The 27,782-nt window shown below is 41.7% G+C and overlaps 1 protein-coding gene across 1 annotated transcript; it reads left to right on the top strand.

Moving 5' to 3' along the window:
- The first annotated feature begins 157 nt into the window (after nucleotides 1-157).
- On the top strand, nucleotides 158-27,635 carry PCID2 (PCI domain containing 2). The gene is made up of 15 exons (XM_075918548.1): nucleotides 158-311; nucleotides 469-559; nucleotides 3,720-3,809; nucleotides 6,360-6,433; nucleotides 7,369-7,434; nucleotides 8,008-8,049; nucleotides 9,116-9,170; nucleotides 16,459-16,562; nucleotides 18,448-18,523; nucleotides 18,643-18,784; nucleotides 22,330-22,430; nucleotides 24,356-24,429; nucleotides 24,581-24,706; nucleotides 25,363-25,486; nucleotides 26,556-27,635. Exons 2-15 carry the CDS (start codon nucleotides 524-526, stop codon nucleotides 26,643-26,645), a joined length of 1,200 nt encoding a protein of 399 aa, XP_075774663.1. The 5' UTR covers nucleotides 158-311; nucleotides 469-523; the 3' UTR covers nucleotides 26,646-27,635.
- Nucleotides 27,636-27,782: the final 147 nt, after the last annotated feature.

Consider the following 27,782-nt stretch of genomic DNA (forward strand, 5'->3'; position numbering starts at 1 on the left):
CATTTTCCAGGCATCTTGCGGTGTAGCACTTGTGGGTTTCACGCCGCTTTTGCCTAGTTACAGTTTGTCACAGCCCCTTTTGCTCGCACAGGGCGGGACAGTCTCCAACAGGCGGGAGGCACCGCCCCCTTTGCCCTCCAGCGCGAACAAGAACAACAGGGAGGGGAGGGGTGCGACGAGTCACGTGAGCGCCTTGCTGGGGCCTGGTGTCACGTGCGAAGCGGGCGCGCCGTGAGGGAGGCGGAAGCGCGGAGCTCTTGCCCCGCCTGCGGGGTGCGCTGGAGTGAGGCGCGAGCGGCGGCGCGAGGCCAGTGAGTGCGCGCGGGGGAGGCGGGTAGAGCGCGTCCTGGGACCCCCTCCCCCCCCCGCCACTCTTCCTGCGTCTGGCGCTGGCCCCGCGGGTGGGATGGGGCGGGGAGGGTCTTTAGAGCTGCTCGTTTCGCGGTGACGCTTCTGTTTCCTCTGCAGCGAAGCACACGCCCCCCCCCCCCTCCTGATCCCCAGCATCGGCCCGGGTCTGCCCATGGCGCACATCACCATCAACCAGTATTTGCAGCAGGTAAGCGGCTTTGTCCCCCCCCCACCCCCCGTTCCCTTGCTCTTGCTACAGGCACGTTGCCCTGCTGCTGAAAAGGCAAGCGAGGCTATGGGAGGGGATAACTAGGGAAGCTTCTTCTAGGGCAGGGATGAAAGCAGAGCAGCATTTGTTTCATGTGGCGCTTCAATGTGCGGAGGCCGAGATAACGACGTAAGCCCCCCAGTCCTGTGATAAGATCTGTTAGCGCGGGCTCTGGCATCTTTACCAAGTCCTCTTGTGACTTCAGTGGGCTTTGCCAGCCCAGATAGACAGCGTTGCACTAGCCCAGTTCAAGCGCTAAATCCAATATCACGGCTAGTGCAGCACAGGGGGTAACTCAGGCTCTCCTGTTTCCCCACCCCTGCCACCGAGTTAGGTGGAGATAAGCCCAAGTCTCCATTTAGCCCACAATTTCCATACTGCTGTTTTTACTGTTACCTGAATCCCTGCTAGCATTACTCTGTTGCCCCAGGCTGAGAGGCTTGATATAAAGATTCCTTCTCTATCAGATGTAACACACGCTTATTTAAGCACCTTCATGAGACATGTCAACTTGATCAGTTCCATAAAAGGAGCCAAAAGTTAAATATTAATTGTTCAAGTCCTTTTCCCAGTTGCTGTGGTTTCAGTCATGTTTTTCTGTCTTTAGGAAAGGGTTTTCTCTGTGTTTCTGAGTGACAGATCCATACTACTATAGAAAATTTAATATAAATAAATGAATCAATATGTTGGCAAATGCATGAAGTAAAATTGTAAAAAGGAAGCATTTAATCTGTTACTTAAAATGTCATTTAAAGTAATACGAGGGAAAACATTGTGTGACATTTTAAAAATTGATCATATCCCTTTAAATAGTCATTGAAATTTAAATCTCAGGCTCTGTTGTCAGGCTTCTTAACTGTAATAACAGCCGTGCTAGATTACTGTCACATTCTCTATCATATTTTCATAGTTTTAGATTTTGCTATTGAGCATTTTGCTTTAAATATTTTCAGAGAATGCTTTCTTTAAAAAAGATGAAGTCAATATAGAGCTGAACTCATTGATTGCATGTGCACTATACTTAACTGTTTAATAATGCTTTATATCATTGCTAATATTCTTTATTGACTTTAGGACTAATTTGGTTTCTGCTAATGATATGGAAGTGGGAATATATTTCCCTGAATAGTGTAGACAAGAATACAGGCAGTCCCCGGGTTACGTACAAGATAGGGACTGTAGGTTTGTTCTTAAGTTGAATCTGTATGTAAGTCGGAACTGGCGTCCAGATTCAGCCGCTGCTGAAACTGACCGCCAGTTCTGACTTGCATACAGAATCAACTTAAGAACCCCAGGCGTCCCCAAGTCAGCTGCTGCTGAAACTGATCAGCAGCTGATTCCAGGAAGCCTGGGGCAGAGCAACTCTGCCTCGGGCTTCCTGTAGTCAGCGCTGGTCAGTTTCAGCAGAAGCTGACTTGGGGACGCCTGGGGCAGAGCAGCTGGGGTGCTGCTGGGTTGCTCCAGTAGCGCTGCTCCTCGGTGCTACTGGACCAACCCAGCAGCACCCCATCAGCTCTGCCCCAGGCGTCCTGATTCAGCCGCTGCTGAAACTGACCAGCAGTGGCTGAATCAGGACCTGGGGCAGAGCAGCTGGGGTGCTGCCAGGTTGGTCCAGTAGTGCCCAGAGCGGCGCTGCAGGACCAATCGGCAGCGCCCCAGCTGCTCTTCCTCAGGGTCCAAAACAAAAGCCTGGTCTGCTGGGGGGGGGCACACTAGCTGCGCCCCCCCTCCCCAGCAGACCAGGGACACGGGGAGCAGAGCCGCAGCGGCAGCGGGGTGCCGCGCCTCTGAGGCTTTGCTCTGGCAAAGTCTCAGAGGCGCGGGAACCCGCCGCGGCTGCAGCTTCAGTCCCGGTGCCTGTGGTCTGCTGGGGACGGTCCCCAGCAGACCACAGGCACCGGGACTGAAGCGGCAGCAGCGGCGGTTCCCCGCGCTTCTGAGGCTTTGCTCTGGCAAAGCCTCAGAAGCGCGGGAACCCGCCCGGTGCCCCTGGTCTGCTGGAGACGGTCTCCAGCAGACCAGGGGCACCGGAGCAGCTTACGAACGGGGCTTTCTCGCCCCGGAGCTCGCAGGTAGCAATCCGCCACCTTGACCTCCGGGGCGAGAAAGCCCTGTTCGTAAGTGCGGATCCGACATAAGTCGGATCCGCGTAAGTCGGGGACTGCCTGTAATGCTATGTACGCAATCCTATATCCCATCCATACCCAAAACTCTAAAGGGTGTGTCTACACTGCACTCATAGCTTGAAATAATTGGGTAGCTTATTGCAAGTCAGTTTTGAAATAGCTTATTTTGATTTTTGGCGCTGTCTACACAGCACTTATTTTGATATAAATTGTTATTCCAAAATGTCCCTTACTCCTTGTGGAATAAGGTTTACAGGGACATTGGAATAGTGAGCTCATTATATTTCAAAATAACAGGCGTGCTCCAAAGATGCGGAATACCTATTTTGGGATACCCAGGGTATCCCATAATAGTGCTGCAGTGTAGACCAAGCCTAATTGACTTAAATGAGTTCACAAAGATACTCAGGTCCAGTCATGTAGCTCCTGCTTAAGAAAAACTGCCCATTGATGTGAAAGGGAAGATGTTTTGAGTAGGGAAGGCAGGATTAGTTTTTTTATTAGTTTATGTTATTAAATACTAATATGCATGTGAAATACGTTTGAGTCCTTATTAATTAAACCCAAACTATCCTTCCTTTCAGCAACTCCAACAATAAAATATAACTTGATTTATGCCCACAATTTTCCTTTTAATTTATAGAAATCTGTCTACAGATATACAAAGTTTTAAAATTCTACAGCCAGCAAACCCATATAGTTGTCTTGGGAGGTCACTGATCTGAGCTACTTTGTATAGCTAAGGAAAAATAAAGATGTCTGATTTTTTCCTGGTTGACGAATTTTAATGTGTCTTCCAAATTTAGCCAGTGAAAATAACGTGTGAAATTAATATTTGCAGAGTCATTAACAAGAATGAGAATGTCATCACAAAAGCATGTTTTTATTAGCAATGTGGCAATATGTATTACATGGTTAAGACTAAATCTTGTTCCTTAAAGTATATAATTGTTTTCTTGAATTTTCTTATGTAGGTCCAAGAAGCCATTGATTCCAGAGATGGATTGTTTTGTGCAGAATTGGTGTCATTTAAGCATCCTCATGTAGCAAATCCCAGGCTTCAGGTAAAGATCCAGTTACACTAACAAACCAAAGCCCCAATCCTGCAAGGTGAGGTGCACAGGCTGACCTCTGTTAATTTCCGAGAGGCTGGGAAAGAGTCTAGGATATTACTCATTTGCATGACATTTTTAGGGGCTTAGATGGAAAAATTCAAGAAGTTCTGAAGAAAATAACACAGAAGAGAATAGTGTACATAACAAGCATATAGGCAAAAATCCCTACAAAACACAAACCTTGCTCCAGAAAGGAGAACCTGCTTAAGGAAAAACAATTTTTTGCCACTGCTTTTATAAAGAAAAAAATCCTACAAAATGTAAGTCAGCAACAGTTCTGTAAAAGTAACTCATCACAGTATTTCAATATAACTTGATAACATTCTGTCTATAGATTATTTAAACAAGCTGTAGACTTCCAACAGAAAATGACATGCTTAGCATCCATTTGTCCTCTTTACCTTCACAGTACAACTTAACATAATTGTAAGATCCTTTCCAGAAAAATACAAAGAAACATGGATGTTCTATTCTTTACACTGTAGTATCTGAGAAGTGAGCGCTCGCTCGCGCTCTCTCTCTCTCTCTCTCTCTCTCTCTCTCTCTCTCTCTCTCTCTCTCAAAAAAAAAAAAAAAAAATTCCTGCAGGAGAATAGTCATCACACCACTTTGTGTCCCTCCTGGCCTCTTCCTTCACCCCTCTCCTTTTTTCCAGTGCTCAGGAGCCAGGGCTCCTGTGTCACAGCCTCCCTCCTCCCCACTACCCAGTGCTCCGGGGGTAGAGTGGGTAGGGGGAAGGAATCAGGGCTGCTGGGTTGTGGCCTTGCCCTCCCACCCCCGGTGGCCAGGGGGAGAGCACAATGCCTGGAGAGGCCTTGGCCTTGCCCCCCCTCCCGGCAGCCAGTGGGAAGAGAGCTGGGGCTGTGTGGCCTGGCTTTGCCTTATGGCCAGGGCAGGAGGAAAGCCTGTGGCCAGGGCTGGTGTGGCTGGGGGTGGAGGGAAGTTGAAGTGGGTAGAACTGTGGCTAGCTCAGCCTCAGCTCCCCTGCCTTGGTAGCTGGTTGAGGGGCAAAACTGAGGCTGTCCCAGCCTCGGGTGGGGGGGAGGGAACCAGGGTTGGGCTGGTTTAGGCCCAGGGGATGGGACAGGCCAGGGCTGCCATGCCTCGGCCCGGCCCTCTCCAGTGGCTGAGGGGAGAGCTGGGGCTGCCTATCTCCAGAGAGAGGGGGTTTGGTGAGCATAAGGAGCAGGGGGATCAGCCCCTAGTTGTCACTAATCTAAATGTCTCTTGTTCTTTCCCTTTTTGTCTGTATTTTCTCACTTTGCTCTGTCTCATTTTATTTAAAATGTTGCTTAACAAGCCACAGCAGCACACGTTTCTGGTTTGGTTTCCCTCTTTCCCCTTGTTTACCTCTTGATTGTGTTCCATAGCATTCTCTTTCCTTTCTTTCTTCATTTTCTTAATACAGTAAAACTCCATTGGTTCGGCATCTGACGGTCCGGCACTCCTGATGGTCCGGCACCATCAGGAACCCAGAAGTGCTCCACAGCCGGACCATTGGAGCTGCTCTGCCCCCAGCTTCCCCTATTCAGCCGCTGCTAAAACTGACCAGCGGCTGCATCGGGGAAGCCGGAGGCAGAGCAGCTGGGGCGCTGCCGGGTAGTTTCCCTAGCGCTGCCCCTGGGGGCTGCGGGACCAACCCAGCAGCACCCCAGGTGTCCTGATTCAGCCGCTGCTGAAATTGACCAGTGGCTGATTCCTGGAAGCCCGAGGCAGAGCTGCTCTGCCTCAGGCTTCCTGGAGTCAGCTCTTGGTCAATTTCAGCAGCAGCTGACTTGGGGACGCCTGGGGCAGAGCAGCTGGGGTGCTGCTGGGTTGGTCCTGCACCGCCGCTCCTCGACGCTACTGGATCAACCCGGCAGCACCCCAGCTGCTCTGCCCCAGGTGTCCCCAAGTCAGCCGCTGCTGAAATTGACCAGTGGCTGACTCAGGGAAGCCCGGGGCAGAGCATCTCTGCTTCGGGCTTCCTGGAGTCAGCTGCTGATCAGTATCAGCAACGTCTGACTTGGGGACGCCTGAGGCAGAGCAGCTGGAGTGCTGCCGGGTTGATCCAGTAGTGCCAAGGAGCGGCGCTGCGGGACCAACCCAGCAGCACCCCAGCTGCTCTGCCCCAGCCATCTCCGATTCAGCCGCTGCTGGTCAGTTTCAGCAGCAGCTGAATCAGGGACACCTGGGGCAGAGCCGGACTATCGGAAGGGGGGGCTATGAGGGGTCTGGGGTGGCACCCCTCATAGCCCCCCCCCTTCTGATAGTCCGGCATATCTGATAATCCGGCACCCCTTGGGTCCCAAAGGTGCCGGATTATCGGAAGTTTACTGTAATGACTCTCCTTAATTTTCCTTTTTTCCCCTATAGCGAGTATCCTGTTAATATTCTCGTATATATTCAAGGCTTTTATGTATGAAAATACTAGCTTGATAAAATATCTATGTGGTTTTTTTCTATTTTTTTAGTGCAGCTTTGTACATTTAATGCTCCATTTATTTCTTCTTTAATTAGCTTCCATCTCCAGAAGAAAAATGTCAACAACTTCTGGAACCACCATATGATGAAATGTTTGCTGCTCACTTAAGGTAAAGATAGAATGAGGTTTTTAATTATTATGTATTCACCTAGGGAACAGGAATGGACTCTCTCTGAATTGTTCTCATTGATTGGAAAGGGCACTGGTAACTTCAACTCCATCTGAAAATTTTGTACCTCGTACTGTTATAAGCAGGGCTGAACAAATATGCTTATCTACTCCCCCATGGTGAGTAGATTTCAGCCGGTTGCCCCATTCACCGGCAGTCTGCGCATGCGCAGTGCGGATATCGTGCATGTGTGGTGCGGGGCTGGTGAGTGGTTTTTGCTGCAATCTTTGAGCCCTGGTAATAAGTTATCATTAATTTACAGCAATTTTAAGGATATGGAAAATATTTACAGATTTATCTTTTTTAGTCGGGGGGGTGTGTGTGTGTGTGTGTGTGTGTGTGTTGACGCTGTCTTATTGATCATGCATGCCCTTTTCCAAGCCCTGCAAAAGCACGCTTACTTTACATAGCAATAGCAGACGTGAAAGTGAACAAACAGTAATGGGGAAAGATACATTTCTTGAATAGGAAAAGGTGATTGTAAACTTGTTGGGCTCTCTTGTGCCTCTTCGTTGTCCAGAATATTTCTTTTAAAAAATTGAATAGAGGTCAAGTTGACGTTTTAATTTTCCATTGTTTTAATAACCTTTCAAATGTATCCATCTCAGTTATATTGAATAACATTTGTAAAGAGGTTATTTAATACTGATGAGTTCAGACCTATTGCTATGTAATGTATTGCCAGTTTATTGATATTATCACTCAATATTCATTTCAAATATTATTTGCAGTTTGAATACGCCTAAAAATCCTGTTACTAAAATAAACTGCAAAGCTGTAATTTAGCTATCAAGAAAAAGGCTAATATATTAAGCCAAACTTTTAAATATAAAATACTTTTTGAGTGTCCTTCTTCATGCTTTTTCTTTTGACAGATGTACTTATGCTGTTGGAAACCATGACTTTATCGAAGCTTACAAATGCCAAACAGTTATAGTGCAATATCCTTTTGTCAGGTCATTTGAGAGCTCATAAATGCATGCATCAGGGATATCTTTGTGTTTGAGGAGGGCAAAATTCTTACACGTGATAGAATTACGAAATCTAAATATTGCGCACACGCGCTCTCATTTATACAGTATATGAATAAAATTCAGCTATTTAGACTTGTGACCAATGAAGCCCTAAAAACATTTTCCCCCTTCACTACACAAGGGTCAGAAAAAAAGTATTACTTGCCCCCAGCCCAGCAAATTAGTCTCCTACAGGAATTTCACACATAATATAGGAAGGAGGGAGACATTGCAAAGACCCACTGTCCTGTCCCCTTCCTTGGGCCTCTTCCATTCTTATGTGCTGGGCTCCATGCTTCCTCAGTTAGAGCAAAGGGAGCGGCATTCAATAGATCTGGATTTGTCCCTTACGTGCCTCTACATTCCCTGAGACCAGATTTGTTGCCTCTTTTGCAGTCTTCTGCATTCAAATAGAGCGTACTGTGAGGTCTTACACCTATCTCATTATACTTATATGAGTCACTTTGTAAATTGTGTGTTGTGTTTTCTTAAATATAACACATCATTCCTGCGAGCATTTCAAGCCCATAAAGAAGAAAATTGGTAAGTATTTTATAACTGATATATTAGTAATTAGGCAGGTGAATACATTTTGGGATGAATGTAATCATCTAGATCTAATGATAGTTCAATTAAGACACCACCATAAAATAACTCATCTGTCATGATATGTTTCAGTTATAAACACCAGTTATTTTCTTTTAGATTTGTATTAGGGACTTAAGCCAAAAATCTGTTCATTTTGTCTATTTGTTCAGTAGTTTACATACTCCAATTGTTTAGTAAACTTATTTTCTTTCCCTTTAGAGCGGGGGTGGGCAATAATTTTTGGCCGGGGGCCACTTCAAAATAGGGCTCCAGAAGGGGTGGGACCAGGTGGGGACCATGATTGGTCTGCAGGTGGGGAAGTCCCTTTGTGCCTCTCTCCCCCTCTCCTCCCCCCCCCCCCCCACTAGGCACCCATGCCCCTGGTTGCGGGGGAGTATGCGAAGTTTCTTCCCACCCTATCAGGGCCTGGGGGCAGGGGAGCTACACAAAGCATTCTTTGCCCTGCCCTGCGTGAGCATACGGCACTTTGATGTGCTGGGCGCTCCTTGCAGGGTGGGGAGGAGGGTGGAGGAAACTTCATGAACTCCCCCACCCCCAGGGCAATCAGGGCTTGAGGGTGGGGGAGCGCATGATGTTTCTTTCTGCTCTGGGCACAGCACATGGCTCTTCAAAGCACTGCGTGCTCCTGGCAGGGCAGGAGGAAGGTTCGTGGGGGGCCTCTGCGGGCTGGATCAACCTGCTTGGCGGGCTGGACCCAGCCTGTGGAAGTCCTTTTGCCCACCTCTGCTTTAGAGCATTGATTGCAAAATGATGTTCTTTCTGACAGTTTGTCATCTAGATATTAATTACATGCATTATTTATTTACTGCAAGTAAAGATGTACGGAACGCTGACCTTTAAAAGACATTTTCCTACCAAAATGTGATTCTTTTTTTTTTAAAGATTGAAGGAAAGGATATGTAGGAATGCTTACCCTTATATGGACTAAAAATTACTTGTACCTTTACCTACAGTATTGGTTTTGTTACTCAGACAAAATATTGTTTTTTTGCTTCTGTAGGGCTTTGCCTATTATGTATGCTGTAGCACTTGACCTTCGAGTTTTTGCTAATAATGTAAGTAGACAGGAACTTGAATTTAACAATTTCATGTACTGTGTCAATAAGGAATTTATTTGACTAAAGTGTCTTCTTAATATTTTAACCTTTGCTTAAACTTATCTGCATTCTCCCTTTTATGTAAGGAGGTATTACAAAATTATTGGGACTGTCAAGTGATTAAAAATTAATTGCATTAATGGCACAATTAAAAATTAATCACACTGTTAAACAATAGTAGAAAACTAAATATTTTTTGGACATTTTCTACATTTTCAAATATATTGATTTCAATTACAACAAAATACAAAGCGAACACTGCTCACGTTATATTTTTATTACAAATATTTTCACTAAAAATGTTTTCCAGTTCACCTAATACAAATACTGTAGTGCAATCTCTTGATGATAAAAGTGGAATTTACAAATGTTACTCTGGAGGAATTCTGCTCTAAACAATTAAATTCTGTATACAATTTTGCAAAACTCTTAAATTTTATACAATGTGATTTTGATGCATAATCATGCCAGTTGCTATTATTAGTAATTTATTTCAAAATACCTCAACAAGTATGTCTGTAACAATAGAACAAGGAATCCTGTGACACCTTAAATACCAACCGATTAATTTGGGAACAGGCCCTATCAGAGGGGGTGGGCCAGGAGGGCAGTTTGGCCCAGGTTTCAGGAGACAAAGGGGGGACCTCAAATTTTGACATTTTTCTACCAATTGCCATTTTATGACACCTTGCAATAATTACAGAGACAACAAAAGCTATATATATCTGCAGAAATGGATTTAAATCATGGGGGGGACTTTGGGCCTTTGCCAATTTTTCAGTCATATCTGAGTTTTTATCTGTGTGACTGGAGTCTAGAGTAGCTTCTGTGGCTAGTGATTCTACGTTATGAAACGCTGTTTGCAGTCTTTGCATAGTTTAGAGGTTTTGAAAGTTGTAATTAATTCTGTTATTGTAAAGTGATTTTTCTTAGTCTGAGGGTGAGTTTAACCTTTAAATTATATGTTTATCTCTACATAGGAGATTTTTGTATTCCTGTTTTTTCTTATGGTCTTCGTATACAATAACCATATCAGGCTCAGCTACCTCTTCGTCCAGTTTTAGATTCACGATAAAGGCTTTTTTTTGTGATGATAAAGTTTAATTTGAATTGTTTAATAATCTTTATATCTAATCTGGCAGTTGTCCCATGTTCATATTCATAATAACGCTCCAGTTATTAGAGGAATTTTATAATGAGAAGATGTTAGCAGATGAAATTTCAAAACTTTGAAATGAGGCTGTAAGAGCCATAGTAAATAACAGCCCCACACGGTTATAATATAATATAATCATTGCTAAGTATATACAGTTAACATTTTGTACAGGTGACCCCTGCACTTATGTCCTAATTGGTTCCTGAAGAACTGTCGTAAATCAAACCCTTATTGCCCATAGGGGCAATGTTATGAATGGGGGTTCCGTTCCTGGCCCACTTTGCCTCCGGGGAGTTGTCTCCTGGAGCTAGCGGCGTGAATGGTGCTCTGAGCCGGCCGGGGGCTATGTCGGGCAGTAGGTGGCCCTGCAGCGTGAAGAATGCCCTGTGCCAGCTGGGGGCTGTGCTGGCTGGTAGGCGGCTCCCAGAGCAGGGTGGCTATAAATGCAAGGGGTTGTAGGTCTGCCGGTTGTAAGTCGGGGGTCGCCTGTATAGCTAATAGCCTTTAGCGAATGAATTTGTTTTGTATTGCTATGTTCTAAAAGAATCCCTTTATAAAAATGAAGCAAAGATTTGAAAGTAGTGCAAGAGATGGTGAAAGCAACACAGTGAAGCAGCAGTTAAGTTTAAAGACAATAACATCATTTCTTGTAGAAAAGATCTCAGCTGTTACAGTGACTGTACTGACAATGACACTTCCAGTTCTGATGATGAAAACTTTGTACCCACAAATGACATTTCAGTGCTGCTGCTTCAAAATGAGGTGGTCATTAATCAAGACACAAGTGCCAACAGTAGTAATAGATGCAGGAGTCCAGAGTGAAATAAACACGGAAACTGAAAAGTGGAAAAAACTCCTTGAGTGCATATTGAATGTCATTCTTTTTCTTTCTGAAAGGGGATTGGTTTTGTTTGGTTCCAGACAACATATCAGTGACCCTACAAATGGAAACTTTCTTGGTATGCTTGAGCGTCTTAGCAAGCATGATTCACTTTTATCAGGCTATATTAAGCGTGTTTGTGAATGCAAGTCTACCAGAGTACAAAACGAGTTTACTGAGCTGTGTGCAAACAACAATTCTTGAAGAGATACGACACGTGTAGTACTTTTCAAATGATTATTGATGCAACTCCAGACTGTTCTCCAAAAGAACAGATAATTTTGGTTGTTAAATAAGTTAAAATTGCGGGAAATTCAAAGATTTCTTTAAAGAATGATTCATTTTGTTGAATAATTTCATGGAAAAAAATGGAAAAGAAATGCAAGTGGCAATATTAGAAATTCTGGAAGGCTTCAAATTAAATTTTCAAGTCTGCATTGACCCAAGCCTATGACAGTGGATACAATATGGTTGGGAAGTACAACAGAGTACAAGCAATCCTTAAGCAAAATCCAGACTGTATTTTCTCCAGTTATGGCACCCATTCATTAAATCTTATCAGCGATTATTGCGCTGAATCATGCAAGGAAGCAATCACATACTTGGGAAAAGTTCCACAATTGTAGAACCTCTTCAGTAGCAGTCCTCAAAAGTGGGAAATTTGAAGCAGCATCTGCCCGTTTCCCTTCATGGCATGTTGACAACAAGATTGTCGGCATGAATTGATGGCATTAAACCAGTTGCACAGCATCTGGACTCAGAGAGAGGCTTTAAGAAAGCTGGAATCTCTTACTTTTTCAGCACAGGTTCGCACTGAGCTTAAGTAATTTCAGAATTCAGTGAATTTGAATTCATTTTAATGTCATCCATGTGAATGAAACTGCTAAAAATGATCCACTAAACTAATCTTGTAATTAAAGCACACAATGCTACATTAAATGTTGAGAGGGATAACGTTGAATGACTTCTTAAAGATATTAAAAAGATTCATGATCAGTGGGACGCAGTCTTTTCAGATTCCAAATCAGTAGCACAGGGTATTGACATTTCATCTGAGTTTTCCACCGGTCGCAGCCTAACATTTCAATCTCATGCAAAAAGGCACTTTCGAGTCAGGGTGGCTTTTTTGTGTGTGTTGTTTTTTGTTTTGTTTTGTTTTGTTATTGACTCCATCAGATCTGGTCTTACCTGTCAATTTTGAGTCACAGACAAATGTGTACCCTTTTTGGATTCCTTTGAGAGTGCGGACACCTCAGTGATGAAGATCTATATCAGTGGTCCCCAACCATTTGAGCCCGCCGGGCACCGGGGGCAGCCCCCCCCCCCATAGCCGCATGCCCGGGGCCGGCGCTCTCCCCTCACCCCGCAAGCGCCGCGCGCCCGGGGCCGGCGCTCTCCCCTCACCCCGCAAGCGCCGCGCGCCCGGGGCCGGCGCTCTCCCCCCACCCCGCAAGCGCCGCGCGCCCGGGGCCGGCGCTCTCCCCCCACCCCGCAAGCGCCGCGCGCCCGGGGCCGGCGCTCTCCCCCCACCCCGCAAGCGCCGTGCGCCCGGGGCCGGCGCCCCCTGCAAGCGCCGCACGCCCAGAGCGCAGGCGGCCAATCCGCGGCGCTCCTGGGGCCGGCGCTCCTGGGGCCAGCGCTCACCATGCGCCATGTGCCCGGGGCCGGCTCCGGCGCCATGCATGCACCATGTGCCCGGGGCTGAGCCAGCCCCGAGCCCTTGGCGGGCGCACAAAAATGCCCCCGCAGGCGCCATGGCACCCGCGGGCACCGTGTTGGGGACCACGGATCTATATTCAGGAGCTGAAAAGCTTCAACAGTAGAACAATATTTCAAGAGATCTGTCACGAGATCATCTTCCTGAAATGTCTATATTCCACCAACTTTAAATTAGACTGGAAACCAAAAGAATTTCTTCAAGAAATATTTGATTTTGGTCTTTCAACTGTATCGCCTAATATCACAATTGCATTACGTATTTTTGTCAGTCTCCCAGCATCAGTGGCTTCAGGTGAATGCACATTCATCATATTCAAACAAGTAAAGAACTATCATCATTCTACAATGGAATAAACATTAACAGTAATGTTGCATGTAAATTTGACTTTTCTATTATAAATGAATTTGCCCACTAAAGCCAGAAAAGCATTCCTAAAATGAAGTGTTGCTTACAGTTGAAACTCACAATTAAAGTTACATTTTTAATATACATGCTATTGGTATAATTACTTAATTGTTAAATAAATAAATGTCTCGTGTTCATTTTCATATATTCTTTTGGTTTTAGTTTGAGTCTATGGATGACAAGTTAGCTATGTTGGGGGGCTCAGTTGGGGACTTTAAATTTGAAGTGGCCCGGGATTCTGTCATTCTCTCAGAGGGCCTGTTCTGGGCATAGGCTTTCATGGGTAAAAACCACTTAATCAGATGCGTGTAGAGATATGTGCAGCTGACAAAATATTTTTTACCCACAAAAGCATATGCCCAAATAAATCTGTTCATCTGTAAGGTGCCAAAGAACTCCTCATTTTTGAAAATACAGGCTACCCCTCTGAGACTTGTAACAATATAGAGAGAGAGAGAGACACACAAATTTCCCCAGGAGTAGCAAGATAAAGAAACCCCTATAACAACCCAGTTCCTGTTTTTCTGCCCCCTCCCTTCAGAGTTGGGTTCTGCTGGGTCCAAACTGGAGCTCGTTTCTGGGGGCAGGGGGAAGGGAAAGACAATTCTGTGCATACAACACTAATTTCTACAAAATTTCTGCATTATACAGTGGCACTGAATTCCTTCAGGAGTAAATGTAGAATTATGTATTAAAAACCTTATTTTATTTTTGAGTGCAGTGTGCAAATTTAGAGCCCATAAGTCCACTCAGTCCAGTTTCTCTTGCAGCCAAACACTGAAACAGACAAGTTTATTTACCTTTGCAAGACATAATACTCCTGTTTTGTTTACAGTAGGTGGGAAAATACCCCCTCACGGGCCAGATCTGGTCTGCCTAGGGTAGCCTCTGGCAGGCCCCCACAGCATTGTATTTACCTGCATCTCCGCAGGTATGCAGGAATTGCAGCTCCTTTTGGCCATGGATTGCTGTTCCCAACCAATGGAAGCTGTGATTGCCTGTACCTGTGGAGGTGCAGGTAGCTATCATAGCAGCAGCCCACCTGGGGCTAACTCTGGTGAACCACTGCCATTTTATTGTCCATCCCTGGTTTATGATGTCACCTGAAAGTGAGAACAGGCATTCACAGGACACTGTTGTACCCAGCATTACAAGATATTTATATGCTAGATGTGCTATAGATTCATATTTCCCTTCATGCTCCAAACACCTTTTGAGAGATCACCTTTGTCTTAGCAATTAGCTGAACAAATTGTAGGCCTGAGTGGACCTGTAGGTGCTAAAGTTTTTTACAATGTTTTGTTAGTGTGCAGTTACAAATATTGATTTTGTTATGTAAGGTACATTTTCATGATGAAAAGATTGCATTGCAGTCTCTGTATAAGATGAGTTGAAAAATACTTTCCTATCATTTTTACAGTGTAAATATTTGTAATTAAAAAATTGAGCACTACATTTTTTTATTGTTGTAACTAAAATCAATTTTTTAAATGAGTAATGTCCATTAACTGCAGTCGTTTGCTCTAAAATGACACATACTCAATTTCACACATTACGTTTATCTTATGCCTGCAATAATGTAAGTCTATTACTCTTAACTTTTTCTTATTTTTGGTGCTGAGAACCTGGAAATCAAGGAACCTAAAGTCAGTCTAGGTTTCTGAAGTGATTTATGATGCAGAAAAGCTTTCTGGAGCAGGCATTAGGTGCCCCAGTAATGCTTTTACTCCCTGGCTTCTTGACTGGGTAAAATTTTCTCCAAAATACTTTTGAAATTGATAGGATTTAATAGTTCCCCAGAGTTGGACCATGGTGATAGTTTGCGTTGCAGTGGAGAAAAACTATTTCTGCCTGAAGAAGAAAATGGTCTGAACAGGGTTGCAATCAGTTCATATACATTTATGAACTCATCCAACCTGAGGATCCAATCTTGATAAGGCCATTTGTGTGTTTGGGCCCATAATTACCTGTGAAAAACCTGAATTGAAGTGTCTGTATGGGAGATTTTGGTTTCTTGGATTGGAGAGTTTTATACACTAACTAGATTGGCATTGTGAGAGCCGATGAGGTATTAGAATATATACATTTTCAGTAACAACGATGAGTCTTCATTTCTTTTTTTCGCCTGTTTGCATTTGTTTTTAGGGTAGTTAAAAGTGAAGAAGAATGCCTTGTACATTTGTGTTTTAATTTTGACTCTTTGTTTACAAACTCCAGATAATATTAAGGACATTGGATTGTCTCTTCATTCTTACTCAAACAAGAAGTTCATTCTTTAATCAACCTTTTTTACCTCTCCAGTCTTGCACGCTATGGTGCCAGCTCATAATTTTATTGTGCGCTTCACAATATTTGATGTTTTTTCTTAAAGCCCCAGCACATGGGGTCCTGTAATTGTCTATCTAAGAATCTCAGCTTTCATTTACAAGAAGAATTGCGATCTTCATAGTTAGAGAGAGAACTTGAAATGGCAAACCCTGAAAATTCATAAAACAGCAGGCAAATTTAAAGAGCCTATGTTAATTTTTTTTAATAACTCTTTTTTGGTGGCTAGAATAGGGGTGACCCGAGTCATTTTTTGAATCTTTGTGGTGGGCAATACTGCAGACAGTGCATTCCGCATTCAAAAATAATCTTAATTTTTAATTTATTTTGTTTTTACATAGTTTGGTCTAAACTGTAATGATATTTTAAACATGATATTCATGTTAAGATTAAGAAAATGTTTACCTTCACAATGACCTCAACTCCAATGGGATCATACCAGCACCATAGTAGAACTTGAGGGAGCTGGATTCAGTTTCATATTGAGATGCTGCCCAAATTTTAAATGTTTGAATGCCGTAATAGAGCTCAGCCTCTGCAAACATTGAACACCCCATCTCCCCTTCTCATTTACTTCAGTTAGTGAGCGGATGGGTGTTCAGAACCTCCCAAGATATATTTTAATACATACAGCCTTAGGAGCTTACACCTTAGTTATTTAAACAGTATCTTGTAAAGTAAATTAATCGACTTCACTGCTTTTAAAAAGATGAGACTGGACATAGGAATACATACTGTGTCTTTTGCCCTGATTTTCTAGGCTGATCAACAACTAGTGAAGAAAGGGAAAAGCAAAGTTGGTGACATGTTGGAAAAAGCAGCAGAATTGCTAATGAGCTGTTTTCGCGTTTGTGCTAGTGACACGTGAGTGAGAGATCTTTTATTGATCTTGTGTTTTGAATTATTAAGAAATGTAAATAGCTGTACCCATTTGTTAAAGTATAAGAACTAATTCTCTCCACTAACCAAGACCATATCTTAGTCAGGACAGTCCCTTTTCTTTCTTGCCTCCTTCCCTTGGTGCAGTGTTCTCTCCTGAATATCAGTTACAACAGGGGAGGCTTTCTTTAAGCTTGATATTTCTAGCAGGTGTTGCAGAAGAGACTAATTTATGTGCCAGTCTCCTCAGGCAAACAATGAACTCTTTCTGTCCTGTTCCAGGGTAGAGTTTTACATAACGTTACATTGGGACTGGAAAGAGAGTGTTTTATTTCAGTCATCAGTTTTCCATTCTTAATATGTTTAATGCTCTCAACATGGAGAAAAGGTTTATTCACTCTCCCCTTCTAGTATTGTAAACAGCTGCAATTCTCAGGTGTGCAGAAGGCCACAAAAGGGGAATTTTACTGTAACACACTCCAGTCTATCACTATATTACAATATGTCTTGTAACCTCTATCATAACAAGGCTGTTTTAGAGATGTTAAATTGTGGTTAATCAGCTAATTGCATAGTTGATGAAATTTCCATTGACTTCGATAGGAGACGGGTGCTCACTATCCCCACTGTGACTCTACAGTTTAAATTCACCGAGAGCTGGGCGCGGAGCAGCCCGGCTCTTAGTACATTTCAACTACAGAGCTGCTGCAGAGTTAGCTCCCAAGGGTGACTTGAGCAGTCACTGTTCACACCAGCCCCAAGAGCTAACCCCCCTGCAGCTCTGAAGTTGAAATGTTGTAAGAGGCTGGCAGGCTTTCACTACATTTAAAATCCAGAGCTGCAGTGAGGTTAGCTTCCAGGACCAGCCAGTTCTGCTCCTCCCTTCCCCCTCCCCCCAGTACTATGGAAATGAGCCAGCTCCCCCCCCCAGCACCAGCTCCTGTTTTTCTCTCCCCCCACCCTTGCTGCCTCTGACACAGCAAGTATGGAGGGAAACAACTAGTCAATTTGACTACCCAATAAGCATATGCTTATCGGATATTTAAGTAGTCGACGACTATTTCATCTCTAGGTTGTTCTCCACCAGATTTTATGCACCAAAATTATTTAATCTTCTGTCATTACCTTAAAATCCAGGGATATTTCCTATCAACATAATCACTAGAAACCAAGGAAATCTCCAGCTAAGTAGCATTAGCATCCGCAAAAGTCTAAAATCACTCTTAATACCTTCCAGATATAATACCAAAGCACAATTAGGTATCTTTCCTCTACAACAATTTCCCTTTCAGTTTCAGTGTGCAACCATTCACAAATGCACAATTCACAAATGTTCTTCAAAATTTCATCCAAGTACACAAACTTAACTCCTATGTGATTATTTGAGAAGAAATAAACAACACTTTGTAGAATTTCAGAGTCAAATCATGTCTGCCTCTAAGATACCTCAATCACAATAAGATGAAAGATAAGTTTGTTCATACAGTGAAATTTTGAGGAGGTAGATATGTACATTGGTGGTGGTTATATATTGGAAGTGTGTGAATAGTAAGACAGGTGACTTGAGTTTGAGGTGGATACCTTATGTCATCAGGTAACTTTCTTGATATGTAGTGATTGCATTGATGGGGAACACAGTTGAGCAATCCTGATTTATCAAGGATGGAAATAGGATTGACCACTCTATTTTGATGAAGATTTGAATTATATAAAATTTACAAGGAATTTTTGGCCTGTTTTTGTTTAGTTGTAATGTAAGAACATTTGTTTAAAAATATGGATCAAAGGCCTGTAAAGGGAATTCATTCTAAAAAGCAAAATATGAGTTTTCCTAAAACAGTAATTTTTAATGTTTTATCTTTTGTAACAGTCGAGCTGGCATTGATGACTCCAAAAAGTGGGGCATGTTGTTTCTGGTGAATCAGCTGTTTAAAATCTATTTTAAGGTATGATCCAAGTTTAGCAAGCTTGTATTCGTTGTATTTCATCTTCTAAATCAATTTCCCTGTTTCTTACTTGGTGCTACTTCAATATAGTTTTCAATCATCTGACTTTTTTTCCTCAGATTAACAAACTTCATCTGTGTAAACCATTAATTAGAGCCATTGACAGTTCAAATCTGAAAGATGAATACAGCATGGCACAGAGAGTTACATACAAATACTATGTTGGACGCAAGGCGATGTTTGACAGTGATTTTAAGCAAGGTACTGTATGTTAGTAGAACAGATTTACACTCTCACTGGAAATGAAAACGAGCTGATGTTTTTTTTGGGTGTGACTCAAAACCTGTTGTGGAAAGCACAGTTGTTGTGAAGCATGACTTTCATTCCATCAGTGCAAAGACAAGATCCAAAGGGATTTACTACAGGCTCAACCAGATTAGACTATGGTTTACATTACAGTTCTAATTGCAACATGTAGTCAGTCTTAAACTATTTACATCTCCAAACTCTTCTTTAGTGTACACTATATATGTTTGGAATACACATTACTAACCTTTTCTGGATGAATGTCCAGCAATGTATTTTCTGATGTATGTTTGAGAGATGTTTGTAGAACTTCACAGCTTTCACTTACACGGCAGACTTTGAGCAAGCTACTATACAGTTTAACTTCTTGTTGCATTGATTTTGAAAGACATATTAGTTGTAGCTTTATTAATTATGATGATGCTTCAGGACTATTGCTCTCAATCTTTCCACACTGCTGTTCCCCTTTCAGGAATCTGATTTGTCTTGCGTACTCCCAAGTTTCACCTTTCTTAAATCTACTTACTTACAAAATCAGCAATAAAATTACAGAAGTGTCTCAGCACACTGTTATTGAAAAGTGGCTTATTTTCTCATTTTTATCATATTAAAATAAATCAATATAAATGTTGTATTTGCATTTTAGTTTATAGCATATAGAGCAATATACACAAGTGATTGTGTATATAAAATTTTAATTTGTACTGACTTTGCTAGTGCTTTTTATGTAGCTTGTTGTAAAACTAGGCAAATATCTGAATGAGTTGATAAATCCTTGGAAGTCTGAGAACCCCTAGAGGAACATGTATTCCTGGTTGAGAATTCCTGCTTTAACGCTAGCCTGTGCAGCCTTTGCTCCATGTTGGTGATTGCTGGGGTTACTTGCTTAAGTACCCCATTAATAAGATTACACAGTATACACGTTTACCCCTTTGCAAGGAAGGACATTTCCAATCTTTTGCTTGTCGGTCTTTTTATAGTCACTTGCACAATTTGGGCATATGTTTATATATTGTTTGAATCCCCTGAAGAAGAGCGTGATCACATAATTTTGGAAAATGTCATATCATGTAGAAACATATCCTGAAATTCTCCCTTCTTTATAACAGTAACACAATAACCTGGCTATATTGAGCTGGATTTATTTTCATAATGTGGTTTAGAACATAAGAATGGCTGTATTAGATCAGACCAAAGGTCCATCCAGCCCAGTAGCCTGTCTGCTGACAGTGGTCAACACCAGGTGCTCCAGAGGGGTGGTCCGAAGACAATGATCAAGTGATTTGTCTCCTGCCATCCCTCTCCAGCCTCTGACAAACAGAGGCCAGGGACACCATTTCTATCCCTTGGCTAATAGCCTTTTATGGACCTAACCTCCATGAAATTGTCTAGCTTCTCTTTAAACTCTGTTATAGTCCTAGCCTTCACAGCCTCTTCTGGCAAGGAGTTCCACAGGTTGACTACGCACTGTGTGAAGAAGAACTTTGTTTTATTAGTTTTAAACCTGCTACCCATTAACTTCATTTGGTGTCCTCTAGTTCTTTTATTATGGGAACTAATAAATAACTGTTCTTTATTCACCCTCTCCACACCATTCATGATTTTATATATCTCTATCATTCCCCCCTCAGTCTCCTCTTTTCTAAACTGAAAAGTCCCAGTCGCTTTAACCTCTCCTTTTATGGGACCCGCTCCAAACCCCTAATCATTTTAGTTGCCCTTTTCTGAACCCTTTCTAAGGCCAAAATATCTTTTTTGAGGTGAGGAGACCACATCTGTACACAGTATTCAAGATGTGGACGTACCATAGTTTTATACCGGGGCAGTAAGATACTCTGTGTCTTATTTTCTATCCCTTTCTTAATAATTCCTAGCATCCTATTTGCCTTTTTGACTGCCGCTGCACACTGTGTGGAAGTTTTCAGAGAACTATCCACAATAACTCCAAGATCTCTTTCCTGATTTGTCGTAGCCAAATTAGCCCCCATCATGTTGTACATATAGTTGAGGTTATTTTTTCCAATGTGCATTAATTTACACTTATCCACATTAAATTTCATTTGCCATTTTGTTGCCCAATCACTCAGTTTGGTGAGATCTTTTTGAAGTTCTTCACAGTCTGCTTCTCTCTTGACTCTTAAACAGCTTAGTATCATCCGCAAACTTTACTATCTCACTGCTAACCCCCTTCTCCAGATCATTTATGAATAAGTTGAATAGGATTGATCCTAGGACTTGGGAGACACCACTAGTTACCCCTCTCCATTCTGAAAATTTACCATTTATTCCTACCCTTTGTTTCCTGTCTTTTAACCAGTTCTCAATCCAAGAAAGGACCTTCCCTCTTATCCCATGACAATGTAATTTACACAAGAGCCTTTGGTGAGGGACCTTGTCAAAGGTTTTCTAAAAATTTAAGTATACTATATCTAGTGAATCCCCCTTGTCCACACGTTTGTTAACCCCTTCAAAGAACTCTATTAGTAAGACATGATTTCCCTTTACAGAAACCATGTTGACTTTTGTCCAACAAATTATGTTCTTCTACGTGCCTGACAATTTTATTCTTTACTATTGTTTCGACTAATTTGCCCGGTACTGAAGTTAAACTTACCTGTCTGTAATTGCCAGGATTGTCTCTGGTGCCCTTTTTTAATATTGGTGTCACTTTAGCTCCTTTCCAGTCATTAAGTACGGAAGCTGATTTAAAGGTTTGATTGTGTAACTGATACATCTGAAACTTAGAGCATCAGCATATCTTTTCAGGGACCTTTTTAAAAGGGAACCAGTTTTTATGGGAATACCCCATCTTCAGTGAAACCAACAATTCTTAAGGCATTTATGTTTCTATTACCCTTTGGCTACGTCTACACTGGCATGAATTTCCGAAAATGCTTTTAACGGAAAAGTTTTCCGTTAAAAGCATTTTCGGAAAAGTGCGTCTAGATTGGCAGGATGCTTTTCCGCAAAAGCACTTTTTGCGGAAAAGCGTCCATGGCCAATCTAGACGCGGTTTTCCGCAAAAAAAAGCCTCGATCGTCTTTTTCACAATTGGGGCTTTTTTTCCAGAAAACAGTACTATGCTGTCTACACTGGCTCTTCTGTGCAAAAGTATTTCGGAAAAAGACTTTTGCCCGAACGGGAGCAGCATAGTTTTTCTGGAAAAGCACTGATGATTTTGCATGAGAGTGTCAGTGCTTTTCCGGAAATTCAAGCGGCCAGTGTAGACAGCTGGCAAGTTTTTCCGCAAAAGCAGATGATTTTGCAGAAAAACTTGCCAGTCTAGACACAGCCTTTCAGTTAGTGGGCAATAGAGATTGACTTAGTTCCTGGGTGAATACTTCTAGGTTATTGTAAATATGAGAGAAAATGTTTTGATAGGCTCAAACCATAGGGTAACACTAGAGTTAAACATATTATTATTTGTTGTTACATATTATGATTTTTGCTGTTGGTTTCTGTTACCAACAGCAGTGCTGATCCTTTTTCTGTGTCTGCAGCTGAGGAGTATCTGTCATTTGCCTTTGAGCACTGCCACCGCTCCAGTCAGAAAAACAAAAGGATGATTTTGATTTACCTTTTGCCAGTAAAAATGTTATTGGTGAGTGGTGTGGTTTTCTACTTCCAAATCAGTCAGTGTGTGACAAATGACCAAGCTGACACACTATGGCATGACTTCCCCTGATTTATATTCAGAAGCTGTCTGGTGCCCTGTCCAGACACAGGAATCAGCGCACACAGATCTTGTACGTCAACGACTAAGAATATGGTCCCCGTTGAATTGTTTAACTATGGAAAAGGGAAAAAAATATTTGAACTTACAAATTAACTCCTTAAATAATAAAAAAGTATGATTCCCCACACAGCTCCTCATTCCAAATTCTGTTCCTAGCAATAAAGGTACCTATAGAAGTGTAAATGGTGACATTTCAGTGCATAAGAGGTGTTCAGGATTATAGCTTCATAGCAGTCTCCTGTGTTGGGGGTGGGGGCAGATCTGCTATGGCATCTCTAAGAAGAGTGTATGTAAAGGCCTGCATAGCTTACTTGAGCAGGTCAGCAGCCTAAAGGGAAGGATTCCTTCCTTCATACCCCTCCTACACCTGTTGGGTGCATCTAGACTGGTCTACACTGGCCACTTGAATTTGCGCAAGAGCACTGACGTTCTAATGTAAGAATTCAGTGCTTCTTGCGCAAATACTTTGATGCTCCCGCTCAGGGATAAGCCCTCTTGTGCAAGAATACTTGCACAAGAGGGCCAGTGTAGATAGGCACCTTAATTTTTTGCGCAAGAAAGCCCGATGGCTAAAATGGCCACGTTTATACCGGCCACAGATGCTTTTGCGCAAAAGCATCCGTGCCAACCTAGACGCTCTTTTGCGGAAATACTTTTAACGGAAAAACTTTTCTGTTAAAAGTATTTCCGCAAAATCATGCCAGTCTAGACGCAGCCATTGTGTATATATCCCCTCTGTAGGTAGGTGCTGGAGGAATTGACAGGTATAGAACCTCAATCCTGATGTTTGATTAATTCAGACTTCCCCCTCCCCCAGTCTTGTGCTCTTTTGACCAGTCATGATTAATTACATTGCAAGAGGTAATCTTGTAATGTGTGAAATGGGGACTGGGATGGGAATGCTAAACCCATTATTAGTGGCCAGAAAGAGAGATCTAAGGCTTCTGATGATCAGATCCTTTAGTATCTTAAATTACTATCCTCTTTTCTAGAACAGTTTTGCCAAACAAAAAGCCCATCTTGGCAAGATCATTCTGAGCTTCAAAAACTTTACACTTACTTAACAATGTACTAAAATAGCACAAGTGGCTCTTTGTTCACTGAGAGCTAGCTACAAACAGAACACAGAGTTTTGTTTCGCATCTTGCTGATTCTCCAGCTAGTAAAGGGGCTACCAGTGATAGCAGCCAAGTAACTATATTTCAGGTCTGACTGGACTGATGTGCAATTTAATTTCCGCTGTGTAAATTAAAACTTGCTATTTCCTTTTTCGTAGTGTATATGGTTCAAAGTCCCATCATACTTGATATAATGAGAATGAGTTTTGTCTTTTCAAATTTTCTTTAAAAAAAAAAAAAGACTTTAAAATTCATGAAGGGACATTAAGGAAAATATATGTGGTCAGATAGTCAATAAGTTTAACTGTGCTGATGCATACCTGCTATAACTAATGGTGTGTGTTAAAACAGTTTTCTGTTTGCAGAGTAGAGTGCAAACTACTTTTATAAAAGTTTTATAAAAACTTTTAACAGTCTAGGTCATGTGAAGTGTAACGGCTCTGTTATACAAGTTTTTATTAAAGTTTTTAAAACTCAAGCTCCTGTATCTATGACAGATAATTGTTTCTTGATATGATTAATGATGTAGTATACTGGGATTCTAAAAATACCTTCAGTCACCACCTTTTATTAAAAAAAATTGCATTTGTTCTTTTGATACTTGTTTTTTATAGATGATTGGATATATATTTAAATTTATTCTTGAAATTTTTAACTCTGCTTACTTTTCAGGGCCATATGCCAACAATTCAGCTTTTGAAAAAGTATGACCTTATGCAGTTTGCTGAAGTAACTAAGGCTGTGAGGTATAGTGTATTTATTGCATCACGTGTTTTTGTTTAAAATAGTATTAAGTGAAACATTTTTATAGTATGTGAAATATATCCATTGAGTTGAGATTTCATCTTCCCAGAGTTGAACTTTCTCATAATACTTCCATGTTTTCTGACATTTTAGTGAAGGAAATCTTCTGCTATTGAATGATGCTCTGACAAAACATGAGACCTTCTTCATTCGTTGTGGTATCTTTCTGATCCTTGAAAAACTGAAAATCATCACCTACAGAAACCTGTTTAAGAAAGTGTAAGTAAAGTAGAAATCCTGTTGTATGTGAGGGTGATTTTCATTTGGTTTCACCGTAGAACTGAATTTAAAACATCTAAGGTCCTTTGTTTCCTTTCTGTCCCTTAGGGTACGTCTAAACTACATGCCTCCGTCGACGGAGGCGTGTAGATTAGCCAGATCGGCAGAGGGAAATGAAGCCGTGATTAAAATAATCGCGGCTTCATTTAAATTTAAATGGCTGCCCCGCTCTGCCGATCAGCTGTTTGTCGGCAGATCGGGGCAGTCTGGACGCGCCGCGCCGACAAAGAAGCCTTTCTTGATCGGCACAGGTATGCCTCGTGAAACCAGGTTTACCTGTGCCGATCAAGAAAGGCTTCTTTGTCGGCGCGTCGTATCCAGACTGCCCCGATCTGCCGACAAACAGCTGATCGCAGAGCGGGGCAGCCATTTAAATTTAAATGAAGCCGCGATTATTTTAATCACGGCTTCATTTCCCTCTGCCGATCTGGCTAATCTACATGCCTCCGTCGACGGAGGCATGTAGTTTAGACACACCCTTAGAGACCAGAGTTTAAACAAAGTGAATTATAGTAGAAGAGCCCTTTTGCTCAGAGAAGCAGAATTTGAGGTGATTGTGCTGAAATAACTGAAATATATTTGTTTGAATCTTTCAGATATTTGCTACTTAAAACTCATCAGCTATCACTAGATGCCTTTCTGGTTGCCCTGAAATTCATGCAAGTGGAAGATGTTGATATTGATGAAGTGCAGTGTATTTTGGCTAATCTTATATACATGGTAGGTGTTCACCGTGGCAAGCTGTAATTGGTAGAAGTGACTACACACAGCAGGAAGGTTAATTGCAGAACGGTTAATAATAGGAAGTGTACTGGGTTTTGGTTTTTGTGATGTGTGAGGAACAAATTAGTACCTTAATACAGTGAAGATTTTTATGGTCTAATTGTTGCTTTACATAGGTAAAACAGTGAGGACTGCAGTTGAATTTCCATTATAAAGCCAAGCATGGCTCTTTTGCTAAAATCCATAAATGCAGTTTAAAAAAATTGTCAGTTATGATTGGGGCTAAGGTAGTATATTTATACTAAATTCTGAGTTCAGCTGTACATGGGATTCCTGATTTGACATCGTAAAAATAGAAGCACTCCTAAGAGTTTGAATTAATTGTTTTCACATTATATGGGAAAAAAATTAGACACACACAAATTAGTTTACTGGACTCTAGTAGTGGTTTAGTGCATGAATTTGTGTTAATTAAACTCCGTGTTTAAAGGTTATTAAGACTTTGGTCTTAAAACTGGGTAATACAGGAATGGATGTGAAATTTATAGTCCCTTGTAACAATAGAGCTCAAAATATAAATGGGTGACTACTTGGAAGGCTTGTCAGTAACAGCAAATTCATAGTTCATTTTCATATTAAAGGTTCCCATCAAGCAGAGCACTTATTTGTGTATTTAAGTATTTGAGTAGTCTCTTTGACTTAAAATATCTTTTATTTGTATTCTTTGAAGTCAATGGACTCCACTCATGAATTAAATAAAGCTAAGCTCTCACACAGAGAGCCCTGCAAATCCACAGATATCTGCTACTTAGTTATACAGATATGGATGCTGATACAAATTTTGTGTCTAGGACCCCATAAATTTGAGGATATCCACAGGTATCTGCATCTACTGATGTCAGTGTGGGTATCTGCAGCTCATTTTTGCCAGTACAGATGTGGATACACATTTTGTATCCATGCAGCACTCTAAACCTGTGCTTTGCAGGATCAAGACTGTAGGTAGCAAAAAGAAACTTACTGTTGGTTTCCAATACTAAAACTTCTTTCTTTTTAACTCTGTCAGGGTCATATTAAAGGATATATATCTCATCAACATCAGAAGCTCGTGGTCAGTAAGCAAAACCCATTCCCTCCACTTTCTACAGTGTGTTGAGTTTACTGCACCTTAGATAGAAGAGAACTTATAAAAGACTCTACATATCAATGGAACTATTTCTCAGATCACTCCGTGGAAACTGTTAATGACCTGGTTATGTTCAGTACTGGAATACAAAAAAACTGTTCATGGCTCCTTTCCCATTGGGATAGGGCATGCCAGCTTAAGCAAACACAAAGAACAAAATGCTCCCTTTTAAAAGTTAGTTTCTACAAACCTGGAAGTATCGTGGCAGGAAAAGAAACAAGAACATTCCTAACATGTTGAAACATTTGCAGAATTTCAGCTACAATCTTTAAAAAGACTGACTCACTTTCTCAAATGCAGTATGTGCTGATACCCCTTTATTTTCCTGTAACTATTTCTGACCTTTCCTATCAAAGGCATGGGCCCATCAGTGCATTTAATCATTCTTCATGAGGAGAAGCAATGCTTTTTTTCACCTGTCCTCGACCTGACTCCCATTTATTTGAAGCTTTGTGCTTTTTTTAATTGTTTTGATTGGATATGACACTTTTTTTCAAATTCTTTCTCAAAATTCAGGGCAAATGCCTCAATAGGTGCTGAACACTTGGCACTTCACAGCAATTTCAGTAGGGTTTGAGTGTGCAGCATGAGATGTGGTTATCTATTGCTACTCAGAATTGGGCCTTTGGTAACTGTACTTAATACTTGGAGTTTCCCCTGAGGCATATGACACTAGTTAGGTGACCTAGTCCAACACGGTTTCAGTTCTGGTTTTGTTGAAAATTCTGCCAGTGGGTCCATTCTCCTAAATGTGCAATCATTTCTAACTGTTCCTCCTGCAGGTGGTTTTATAAAGTAAAAAAACAAATGTGATATTTTTCTCTGGATGGGGAGAGAATGATAATTTTATTCTGAACTGTTTTAGCACCAACCTGTAACATCTAAGACATTTGGCAGTCTTCATAAAGAAAATGTGAATAAATTTGTTGAAAGTTAAAAATTAAAATACCTGTGAGGTAAGTTATTTCCTAGCTTGATTTTATTTTAAGGGTATATTCAGGCTGCTTTCATTGTTCTGTTTAGTTTTGACTTATTCTGTACAGTAGAAAATCTAAAAGTTACAAACCCAGGTTGTTTTGCAACTTTCATACAACATACAGGCAGTCC

Source organism: Pelodiscus sinensis, chromosome 1, assembly GCF_049634645.1.
Source record: "Pelodiscus sinensis isolate JC-2024 chromosome 1, ASM4963464v1, whole genome shotgun sequence".
Classification (NCBI taxonomy): Eukaryota; Metazoa; Chordata; order Testudines; family Trionychidae; genus Pelodiscus; species Pelodiscus sinensis.